General features: G+C 36.6%; 1 protein-coding gene across 3 annotated transcripts in view; it reads right to left on the bottom strand.

Annotated features, from left to right (window-relative positions):
* RMND5A (required for meiotic nuclear division 5 homolog A) overlaps positions 1 to 12,923 on the bottom strand; it is a 59,216-nt gene that overhangs the window by 31,757 nt on the left and 14,536 nt on the right. For all 3 annotated transcript variants that reach the window (XM_039852740.1, XM_039852741.1, XM_039852742.1), the window contains exon 2: positions 9,976 to 10,118. In XM_039852740.1, coding sequence (XP_039708674.1) covers positions 9,976 to 10,118 — 143 coding nt within the window. The remainder of the gene's footprint in view (positions 1 to 9,975; positions 10,119 to 12,923) is intronic.

Here is a 12,923-nt window from a genome sequence, read left to right as displayed (position 1 = left end):
AAAAAAAAAAAAAGACAGAAGGTCTTAGCAAAGAAATAGAAAATACAGAATTTAAAATAAAAACTCATTGAATGGACTTAATAGCAGAATGGAAGTGACAGGGCTAAAAGTTAGTGACGATCAATAGAAATTGTCTTACCTGAACAACAGAAAAAAGTTTGAAAAAAAAAATGAACAGAGCTTTAGGGACTTGTGGGACAATAAAAGATCTAACATTCATGTCATTGGAGTACCAGAAATAGAGAATAGTACAGACAAATTATTTGAAAAATATATCCCAAATTTGGCAAAAGACATAAATCTACAGATTCAAGAAGTTCAGAAAGCTCCTAAAAGGATCAAATCAAAAAACCCACACCGTACATCTCATAATCAAACTAAAGACAAAAGAAAATAACCTTGAAAGTAGCTAGAGGAAAAATGATGCATTTCTTAAAGGAACTATGATTCAAATGACTACAGATTTCTCAACAGAAACAATGGAGAAGTGGCACAACATTTTTCAAGGCGTGAAAGAAAAGTCATCCCAGAATTTTATATCAAGTGAAAATACCTTTCAGAAATGAAGATGAAATAAAGACATTCTCAGATGAAGGAAAGTTAAATTTGCTGCCAGAAGACCTGCTCTAAAAGAACTGCCAAAGTCAGTTCTTCAGAAAAAGGGAAATGATACCAAATGGCAACTTGGAACATCAACTATGAGGAAAGAACAAGTCTACTTTGTGGTATGAAAGTTTCCCTGCCCACCTCCTTTATCTTTCATAGGCAATACCCTCTTTATCTCATTTTTTTTCAGACTGACTGAAATTACAAACCTAGTCGATCATTGTTTAAATATAGTCCAAACAACACAGGATTGTTTTATAGTACATACAAGAACAGGTAAAAGGTAACCTGCAGTAGAAACTGCAAACCACCTACATTTACATTACCACAATGAAGACGAATTCTCCAAAATTAAGGACATTTTTCTTTAAAGAGCTATCTACCCTATTCTTAGATGTCAAGTCAGTAGCCTAAAACTAAATATAATATATTAAGATTTAGAATTACTTGAACAGAATGCAAAAAAGCAAAATTACTGTCAAAGTCTTAATTTTTATTCATTTTCTTTTTATAGACCTCTTTCTTGGCCTACTACAGACTTAAAGAATGAAAATAACACAGAGTACCTAGATGCTAAAGCAATAGCTTCCATGCATATACTGAGCAGACTATCCCTAGGTCTGAAAAAAGAGCCAAAATTGCTTGGTTAAGATTCTCTAAGTTCATATCTGCTCATCAGATTCTCTCTGTTGAGAGATGATTTTATAACAGTCATCAATACTTTTAAGCAAATTCTTTTATCTCTGTGCTATCTATGACGACTAGAACACTGAGAGTGGAGATGGTGCTAATTTGTTGTTGTTCTAGACTACAGCAGAGACCTAGAAGGGTGATTGATATCACGGATACTCTCTTATTTTATTCTCCTAAGGACAGTCATTCAAATACATAAAAGAACAGGTATGTGAAGATAATAGAATTTAATACAAACTCAGAAATCTGCCAATAACTCCCCTAAATGTCTAAGTGCACCCCATAAGAAAGAATCACTGAGACTAAAAAAGATTCCTTACAGACCTATCAACCTCATTCAATCCAAATATAACCTTCGGATTTCTACTTCTTCATCTAATAATTATTCTCCACCCTATCAACCCACAACAAATGTATCAGGTGTCTGTTCTGCGAGAAAGAAATACAACTTTGGAAGACACACTGCTCAGCTCAAAGCACAGATCATGTTAAAACAATTTTATCTGGCAGTATATATTATGTCAGAATTTTAACGGCTGTCATCAGAGAGTAAACTGCTTAGATCAAGCAGAAGAATTCCTTCAAATCTTTCCTTTACATACTAAAAGGAAATTCTGATCATCTAGGAAGCTTTAAAACATAAGTCTAATATTTAAACAAATTTAAAGTTTTACAGTGATGCTTTTCAAGTACTCTTATTTTCATAAGGTGTACCATGCCAATATTCTATAGGTAAGAAAAATTAAAACCCCTAACACTCAGAATATCTTTACTACATTCAGATAATAAACTTACTTGCTAGTCTTCAAAATACAACTAAATGTGAATAAGCAACACATGTGATGAAAATTTCTGAGTTCCTTTCTACCATTCTGATTTTCCAGTTTAAACCACTAAGGTAGATAAGTAAACTTTTTTCATAGCCTATTTTCTGCTCACCTGCAGTAAAAATTAAAGCTAAATTTATAAAAAGAGGTTGAGGAAATGCAATACAGTGTCAGAACTCCTTTTGTTAAAACTGCCTGTTCTTACTATTGCATCAGAGCTAGGACAGGTTCCAGCTTCTGTTGCTAGGAGACCAAACTCGTTTGCAAGGCTGCCCAGGAAATCAGCAGCACTGTGACCCAGCCAAGAAGTAGCTAATGAAGAGAAATAGCTATTATTAGCACTTCTGTTTTACTATACTTTTTCCTTTTAAAAAAGGAAAAATGTCCTTAAATGTAAAGACAGGATTTAAAGAATCAAAGGCAAAACACACATTCAAGGGTCTGTCTACCTGCAGAAGATGTTATGGCTTGAGAAGAGAAATCCATGACACACTAATTCATACACTATCTCATGTACTTTTAGTGTCATTAACATTTCTGATGAATTAAAAGTTTTAAAATCTGGAAGCTGAGGCGGAAGTAAATTTATGAAACTATGAAATATAAACAGAGCATCCTATTGTTTTAGCCATAACATGAACATGCTTACAAACTGCTTAGAACTTAAGGACTGGCTTTCATTGTTCATCGCCCAAAACCAATCCATTTCTGAAATACATTTTATGAAATTATAATTACGGATCACAGTGGTAACAGTACATGATAAAACCCACTATTTATTTTAATTACTAAGTGCCAATTCTTCAAGACTGTTAATTTTTTTTAACTTCCCCATCTACCTTTGAAGAAAAACTGTTTAAGTCTAACAACAGGGTACTGCTGCACTTACCAGGAATCAATTTCCCTTCTAAGCATCCAGTTAATCTGGTCTAAGAGAGATGTTACTACACAGGATACTTAACACAGAATAAGAAGATCTGGATTCTAGTTCCACTCAGTCTGGGAAATGATATGTATTTCACATATAACCCACAGATTAGTATCCAAAAGTTTAAAAAAAAATCCTTACCAATCAAAAATAAAAACCCAACAGAAAAAAAATTAAGAAACTCATAAAAAGGGGAAATTCTAATAATCAAACATATGAAAAGATGCACAAATCTCAAAGATGATTAAGGAAATGCAAATTAATACAATGAGATACTATTTCACATCCATGTGATTAATTTGAAAAATTTTTAAAAAGCTGATCACACTAAGTATACGTGAGGAGTGAAGAAACAGGAACTGTTATACACGAATGGTAGGACTGCAAATTGGTATAAACCCTTTAGGGAAAAATTGAGCAAGCCTAGAAAAGTTGATGATGAGGCATAGGCCTTATGATGAAATAATCCATATTTAGGCATATTCCAGACAGCAGTGCTTTGCAAACTACGGACTGGAAAATAAATTTAGTAGTGTGTCATAATCAGCATTTACAGATGCATTTTTAGATGCAGATACTATCTTTTTAGACATTCCATCCTCCCCACTGTACAATATTCATATCTCCATTTTGGTTTTCAAAGTTATCAGAAAGGTAGGTTGTGCCAGATCAAAAAAGAGGAGAGGGCACAAAGCCATACTGATAAGTTTTTACCAAGGGGAGTAATGTGGCATGGTCAGAGATATGCCAAATTCTGCTGGGCTTTTAAGATCCTTAAAATCCTCTATAATCTATATGTCAAATGAGCATCACAATCCCCTCACTGTTATTTTGCATACTATTTTTCATACCTTTTGGCTCTGGCAGACCTTGTCTGATTGCCTCCATATCTGAACAGTCTAGAGAAATGTTGAGTGACAATTTCACTAATTCTTCCAAAGACGGCACACACCTTGTATAGGAGAGAAATTCATGCATACAGCAGGCACCTTGGGGTACTAGTGATTAATTCCCTGAAGGAATTCTAGTTGAGAAAAGCTCCTCAAAGTCTCACTTGAGTACAATTACAGACTGGATTAGTTGGCACAGCTTAATCTGTATAAGGTCCTTTTCTCCTCCCAGTCCAACCTGAGTTGGATGCTAGACCAAGCAAGTTATTTCACTTTGTAGCCTCAGGCAAAAGTGGGTCTACATCACTTCCAGGTCCAGTGGGATTCTCTGATCCTGCATCTTAATGTAAAACCTGTAAGACCTGATTGCAAAAGTCCAGGTTTTCCTCTGATGACTGGACTATAACTCAACAAATAATTACCATTAGCAACTAAATAATGTTGTTTCGTTCTGCTCAGAGCAGAAGTAGTAAGAATAATAAGGCCCACAGCTTAAGAGCTAATGATATAATGTGACAAATGGCAGAGAAAAGAGAATTCATCTTCTTTTGAGAATGTTCTTCAGACTGAAGAGGGCAAAACTAATATTGTTTCATAGAAACTGAAGCCCACCACAAGTGAAGAGACCCAGAGAGCATCTAGCTGCTTGTAGGAGTTAGGACTCTTGGTTCCCACAACAGAAATCTCTTTTGCCCAAACAAGTTGGATTTAAAGAAAGGCTCAGATAACCAGGGTCTCTCAAATTCTCTCTGAGACTACTAATCACTCCTAGGTTCATGCATTCCCAGCCTTCCTTCCCTTAAGAACTCTAATGAGAAAGATCCTAGAGAGGGATTCTGAGGTACTCACTCTGCAGAAACAACTGTTGCCAAGCTTGGGTGGGTCAGGCCCATCCTCAGAGCAGGCACTATGGTCAAAGCGAAGAATATTGAGAATATGGCTGCTTCTATTCAAACCCTGCAATTTAAAAAGGAACATCTTCCATCTTTACCAAAGATATGAGATTTTTATAAAATGCCTTGCAAAAATTTAGACACACTGACTACTACATTTTCTTGGCGGGAGGGGAATTAGTTTGATATTTTTTATTTTTAGGGAACATGTTCTTGGCTTTTTTATCACTGTTGTCTCTATAATTTTGTTAATTATTCTTTTTCAGTAATTCTAAAAATTCCACCTAGAATATATATCAAATTATCTGTATATATATCAGAACTCAACTCAGCTCTTTTTCTTCTTAAGCAGAGCAAATTTTCTCTCTTTTTTCCCCTTTACCAGTAATCTCTCTCTACTACATAAGGATTTATCCATTATATAACAGAACTTTAGAGCTAGTATACACCTGCCCTCACTCACAGTCTACCTAAACTACTATCGAAGGCTAAACCTAGGACATTATCTCCCACTGGTATCTTTTTCCTCTCATACTCCTGTCATACCTACATGGAAGTTCCAGACTGCTCACCAAAACTATCTTAAAATATTCTATATTTCACTTTTTATACACTCCATTTGTTTTTTAATATAGTACCTGCCTCACCAATGTAGATGCGCCCTCTATTGGCAAAAGATCAGTTTAGGCAATGTTAAAAAAAAATGTTTTTTAACAATTATTCTCCCTGGCAGAACCTTACCAGCCTTGCAATGGCCTAATTTCCTAGTACAGCACAGTGTTTAAAAACAGACTGTTGACATCTTTTTCCAAATCTTGATCCATCACTTCTAAGCTGTACACCTAGGGTATGTTATTTCATATCTCTGAGTCTTAGTTTCCTCATATGTAAAATGGGAATAATGTACCCACATCATGAGATATAAATATACTGAGCACTTAGCTCAGTATCTGGAACATGGTCAAAACTCAATAAGTGATAGCTATTATCTTCCTACTCTTGACTCCTCCTTAGTCTAATTTTATCCTATTTAATGAGGGCAAGCATTTGCTTTTATCATTCACTCCGTTTTCCCTTAATCTCCTTGGGTCAAATCCTTAGGCCCTCCATCATGTGCCTTCCCCCTCGACTTGATCCTGGCTTATTCCCAGCAGGGTTACCATTCTCATCATGTCAGTCCCTGAGTCTTTAACAAGAGTCAAGCATATTCTCAGTTGTTCAGCACCTTTCCTAGCCCCACAGAAAACCATTTACCTATTCTTCCAAGTCAAATTTAAAACACCAATGCCACAAACCTTAATTAAGGGCACAATAATCTTTCTCTTACTTTACAGTAAGTAGAGTCTATCCCAAGCAAACTTATTTTATGTTACCTCAGAATTTTTTCAGTTCTTCTGTATACACGAAAAGCACTCTTACATGACCAAACTAGACCACAATCTTCTAAAGAACATGTACTATGTGTTTCACTTTCAACTGTCTCACAGCAAATTTTAAACACCTTAAAATCTTTGCATTATTGATTTTAATATGCATACACACACCCCTACAGCAACAATCATTTCATTAACTTTTCTTACTTAGGAAATAAACTAAAAAGTCAAAACAAGTAAAACACTGAATAAAACACCCTAAACAGGAGAGAATTTTAGATTTTTTTTTTAATTAAATGTATTGAGGTGACACTAGTTAATAAAATCATATGTGTCTTAAGTGTATAATTCAATAATACATCTAGATTCTCTTAAAATGGGAGAGGAAATTAAAAATAAACCAAAACATTATTTGGTCTATTTTACAAGAAAAAAAACAGCCACAGAACCCAGTGGCTGATATTATGTATTTTATTTTTATTTATTTATTTTTTAATTATGGTGACGAAAGTCCAGAAAGTTTCAGGTGTACAATTTAGCAGTAAAGCATGTATATATGTTGCATTGTGTGATCATCGCCCACAATTAGATTTCTTTCTGTCACCCCATATTTGATCCCTTTTACTCCATCTACCTCTCTCCTCCCCTCTGGTAACCACTCGTCTATTGTCCATGTCCATGAGTCTGTTTGTTTGTCCTGTTCATTTGTTGCTTTTAGGTTTATATTCCACTGATATTATGTATTTTAAATAGTGAGCATAATACTATGGACATCTGAAAACAGTCAACACGTTAAAGCAGAAATCTTCAACAGCATTTTATGTTTACAGTAATTAAAAGTCACGAAACACCTTAGCTAATACCACAAACTGCTTTTCTGCGTACATTTCATAGAAATGATGACTATAAAACTTTAAAACACAAGAAGCATTAAAACACTAAAGAAAAAAAATCATTTAGTGTGTCAAAAATTTACTAAAGTTCTTTACTCAAACCAGCTTGCTCATAAAGGAGTCACCAGTTTCTTTGTCCTCTTCTTGGAGGGTGGGGACAAGTGTCCATAAAATGGTGCTCACAGGCTGCTGGACAGCATTCCAGTTTATTACACAAGTCTGTCTGTTGTGGTACTTAAAGGCTTGTGCCACAATGGCTTCGGCTTCATTTTGTTTGTTTACCACCAATGCACATGAGTTCACCAAGCCTTTGTAACAGGTGGCCCTGGAAGGTTGTACAAATTTACCAGGTCCAAAAGAAAAAAAAAAAAGACTTTACAAGTCAATGGAGTCTCATATGACAACGGCCTACAGAGAAGTTCTTGTGTATGTGAGAAGTTCATGCATAACATCTAGGTAGGTCTACAGCTGAGGCCAAGTAGATGACAAAAAACAATTGGAGAGAATGCACTGAAAGAGGTTAAAGAACTGAGCTAAAAGATTCAGGCTTTTTTCTGTTCCCTGCGACTATAATTCAACAAATACTTACCAATATCAACTCAGTAACATAATTTCATATGACGGATCAGAAGAATTCTAGGTCACCTAGAACTTTCCCAAGAACATAAAACTACAAAAAAGTTTACTTTAAAAAACCCTTATAACTTCCGAGTACATGAAAAGAGTCCTCAAAGAAGAAATAAGTAAATTAAAATATATAATTTAGGAACATTCTCCCCAAACACATGCACACCTAAAAAGCCAGAATTTAGATTACTCACTATATTTCCCTGGTATCCATTCTCAAGATACTGCCATTTCTAGCACCAAATACATTTAAATGCTTTGTCACAAAGATTAACCAAATTATCTGATAACCTTTACGAATATCTGTAAAGATTTGCTAGATCAAGTGGAGGACATGCTCAGCAAGTTACCGGCAGCTAGGAGGACAAGAGTAAAAGTGGGTCCTGACGATAACTATGACAGGACAATGTACATAAACTAGGAAATGGGGAATCCAGCGGCAGAATGCAAAGCTGGTGAATTATTTGCCCAAATGCTCCTGATCCTAGTGGCCAGCAGTCCATACACTTGAGATATGGCTGCTGAGGCCATCCTCACCTATTTCCAAAATCTGGGCTCTTCTCAGGTACTTTCTCTGATGGGCTGCTTTGGAAGCTTCAGCTCTTCTCACTGTTATGGCATCTTCTGGTCCTACTGTCCTATCCTCTATCATAATTGCAGGCAACCTTGTGGTCAAATCAAATGCTTCCAGGAACCTCCTGGGATATGAACCACCAGAATCGCTAGAATGCCTTGGTCACTGCCAGCCACCAAAATCTGAAGCTTCCTAACCACCACCAGTAGTTACTTTATCCTTGAGAAACTGAGTGTTTCTCATCGACAATAATTTAAGAATCTCTAAAGTGCTCCACCACCATTCTAGTAAGTCCTTAAGCTAGTACACACCAATAATCACTTCAGGTACCAAGTGAAGACTTCCAAGGCCACAGGCTCAAATAGTCTGATGTCAAAGCTGTGTTCACTCCCTCAGAGTTACCAAACAGGCATCACAACCTCAAAGCTATTTCAGAGAATATTCACTGTCTTCCTAGCCTTTGCTGGAAATAGCCATCACTGATCCAAAAACGGGGCTGCTGCTGCCCACACCACTTCTCTGGTCACTTTTGCTAGGTTGAAGCCCTCAGCACTATGGGAGGAGGTCAGCTCTCTGAAAGGTCACTAACTCTTTTGTAAGCCACAGCCACCCAAACAGTCCCCAGAATTCCTACCATTCACGGTCCTAACATATCGCACCCACCAGTTAATAATATCTCCTTAGAAGCACATAGTTCTGACTTAGACTGCCTCAAGTTTAGCCTTTCAATATAACTGTCCCATAGGATAATTTCTAACAGGTTTATCCATCCACGAGTTAGACAGAGCCACTCTCGGAATTTCCTGAGTTTTTATCTACATTACAGTTATTGCTCTTGTGTGTACAGACTAAACTCATAGGACTGGTTAGGAGATGACTTTGCTACAAAGAGTGCACCCCAAAAGTTCTTCCTGTCCTCTCAGAATTTTACAATGTGTGAACAAAAATGTCCATAACCAGTCACAAACTCCCCAGTGGCTTATGTATTCGGAAGTATCACACAGTAATCTTACGCTATTTCTCTTAGGCCCCACTAGGACTATGAACTCCAAGGGCAAAACTGGCCAACTGCTAAAAATGATAACTGCTTATAATGAAGCCGCTAAGTCAAAGATTCAAGAGATATTATAAGAAAAATCACCCAACAAGTGACAGGCCTTGATGGCTAGCAACCACCTCACTCACACATAAAGCAACACTGAAGGAAAGTGACTAGTATGCCCACCAGAAGACGGGAGTTGGTTAGGATAATATAGGGGAAACGGATGCAAGGGTGTTTTCTTAATCATTCCATAACACAGACAGAGTCGCAGCCAGGGAATTACTCAGGAAGTAAGAAAAGTTACTTCTGTAAGCAAACTCCTTCATAGTAAGTTAAAATTTCTTTGGAAATTTACTCATCATGACAGTAGGAGCTGTATTCATTTAAATAAATGGATAAATAACAAGGCTGTCAAAAGAGTTTTTTCTGGTTTGTTTTTATTTTTGTTTTTTAAATAATAGCAATAGGGAACTTTAAGAATGACATAGTAAAACCAGATTTGCAAAAGTTATTAAAAGCAGGAATGAGAGGAATAGCATAAAATAATAAAAAAGCTAATGTTATTAAAGCAGTGACAGGAGATGAAGGCTGATGCTTAAAAATACCAAACACTTCCTTCAACACCATACCTTATCAATGGCTTTTCCAACCCGAGAAACACTGCTGTGGATGTCTTTGTGGTCTGAGGCCAATTTCTGAACAGTATCCTTTATTCTTTTACAGCACTGTGTCAAAACAAGTGAAAGTGTCCCTGATAATTCAGCATCTTGGCCTATAAAAAAAAAGAAAAAAAAAAGATTAGTTACTCACAAAATCAAACGCAAAGATGACAAGTTTCAAATAGACCCTTTGGAACATGAAAAGTAGAAGAAAAGTGAAGAAAACTCAGTGTCTGCTTTGAAGCAGATGGCCACATTCGTGATAATATTTTTCAAGTGAACACTAAGAAAATTATCGTAATTTAAAAAAATTTTTTGAATAATAAAATTCTACTACAAAGCAAACCACTTTTGTAATTACTAAAACCAGCACAGACTATGAATACTACTACCAAGGGATTTTTCAGAAAATATGTCTCAGTAAATAAACTCACTTACTCAATCCACTTAAACTGTTCAAGTCATTCTCAAAACATTTTGACTGTTACTAAATTTCCTAACGAGAGATTATTTAGTCTAAACGCTTTATATTCTATATAAAGAAGTAGAAGAAAAAATAACAAAGTTCTTTGGATATCATGATGTGTAAAAATAAGTTAACAGGCCTGAGAGACTGCTATCTTTAGAAAGTCCTCCTTGCAAGGTTGACCCTTATTCTGGGAACTTGTGAAAAGAATAGCTCACTGTGCCTCAACTGTTTGTACAATGTGGTTTATGCTAAACTCCTGCTTTCCTTCTGAGAGACTGGAATTTTGGTGTACAGCTAGGCAGGAGATGGTACCTATATGATCAGTCTTCTATAAAACACCTTGAGTACAATGTCTCTAATCTCCCTGGTAGAAAACACTTCCTAAGTGTTACAATTTGATGCTGGAATAATTAAACATGTCCCTGTATGACTCCACTGAGAGAGGACTCTTAGAAGATTTCTCCTGGTTTCCTCTGGACCTTGCCCATGTACCTTTTCCCTTAGCATATTTTGCTTTATATCTTTTTGCTACAATAACTCTTAGCCATGAGTGTGACTACACGCTGAGTCCCATTTATCCCTCCCAGTGATCAATGGACACTAAAGGTGGTCTTGGGGACCCTTGATAAATGAATGGAAAGTTACTATAGTTTATATTCTCTTTCCCTGTGCTACCTCCTCAGGAAAAAGAAAGAAGGGAAGAGGGAAGGAGAGAGAAATAGAGGCAATTTCAGTTATATCTGTCAATTACTTCATATATTTACATATCTCCACTGTAAGCAAAAGGCATGGCTTCCAAAATCCTACACAATATTATATAGCAGTGGTTCTTAAAATTTAGGGCCCAAGAATTTGAACAAGAACAAGCCTAAAAGTAGAGTAACCTAGTATGTTCATTCACTCAATGAATATTTATTGTGCACTCATTAGGCATAGCAGTAAAACAAAACAAAATCTCTGCCCTAAATCTTATCTTCTGGTGAACAAGATAAATACACAAAATAAGTCAATTACATAGTATGACAAAAGATGATACATGCTACTGTGGGAGAAAGAAGCAAAATAAAAGAGATGAGAGTATATGTGCGTTAAGAAATTGCAGTCTTAAAATGGGTAGATGTGGTAGGCCTCACTGAGAAAGGGACATTTGAGCAAAGGCTTGAAAGAAATGAGGGAATTAGCTATCTGACTACCTTAGGGGTGAAGGGTAGCAGAATATGCCACCCCAAAACATGCTTCTTTAGCATAAGGATTACTTTGAGAAATGACAGAATAAGTTACCCTTTAGTAAGGGAAATTTACATTTATAAAAGAAAGCTCCATTTGAAATGGAGTCTCCCTCTCAGTTCCAGGAAGAGGATGACTCTAAATTATGAGAAACTTTTATCAATGGAGAAGGTAGGACTCAGATCTGCATAACAAACCATACTCTTGTTTACTGTGCTTTTCCTGGTAACCTTCCCATAACTAGACTCCCTATACCTTTTTGTCTTTAGTTACTCTTTGAGTTACTCATTTTCCCCTAAGTATCACCCTGTACACATGAACTATACATGTTCATAAGCTTGTTTTTCTCTTGTTAATCTGTCTTTTATTACAGGGGTTGCAGCCAAGAACTCACAACGGTAAAGGAAAAATTATTTTCCTCCCCTACAGGAAAAAGCATTCCAGGCTGAGGGGACAAAAGCTCTATTGTAGAACTACACCTAGACTATTCATGGACTAGTGAGGATGCCAGTGTGACTAAAGTAGATTTCCTACAAAGGAAAACAGGAGGAGAGAAGCTCAAGAAATAGTGGGGGTCGTAATCTTGTAGGGCCTTTGTAGCATTGCAGAGACTTTGGCTTCTGCTTCCAGTGAAAGGGATATCCACAGCCAGCTTTTGAGCACAGCTGGTACATAAACTGACATAAGATTTTAATATGGTAAAATTGGCTGACAACTCTGTTCTGTACAAGAACAGAAGCAGGGAGATAAGTTAGGAGGTTGTGGTAGCAATCCAGGTGACAATGGCTCAGACCAGGATGTTAGATATGGAGGTGGTGAGAAGCAGTTGGATTCTGAATATGTTCTGAAGGTAAAGCCAGTAGGAGTTCCTGACTCAATGCGAAGGAACAAACGAGCTCACAGATGACCTCAAAGTTTTTAGCCTGAGTCAACTAGAAAGATGCAACTGTCTTCAATTAATATGAAAAAGACCAAAGGCTGGGCAGGTATGAGAGGAAGGGAAAGATAAAGAGTTCAGTTTGGTGCTTGTTAAATTTAAGATGTTGAGTAGTTGCCCCAGTGCATACATGGAGGAGTCAGCTAGATATACAAACCTGGAGTTCAAGAGTAATGTCTGGGCTGGATATACAAATCTGTGAGTCACTGGCATACAGGTGATACTTAAAAGCCGTGAGACTAAATGAAATTACCTAGAGAGCAAGTGTAGACACACACACACAAA

This window comes from Pteropus medius, unplaced genomic scaffold (assembly GCF_902729225.1).
Source record: "Pteropus medius unplaced genomic scaffold, Ma_sr-lr_union100, whole genome shotgun sequence".
Taxonomy (NCBI): domain Eukaryota; kingdom Metazoa; phylum Chordata; class Mammalia; order Chiroptera; family Pteropodidae; genus Pteropus; species Pteropus medius.
The sequence above is the reverse complement of the archived record's forward strand: the minus strand, read 5'-3'. Positions and strand labels throughout refer to the sequence as shown.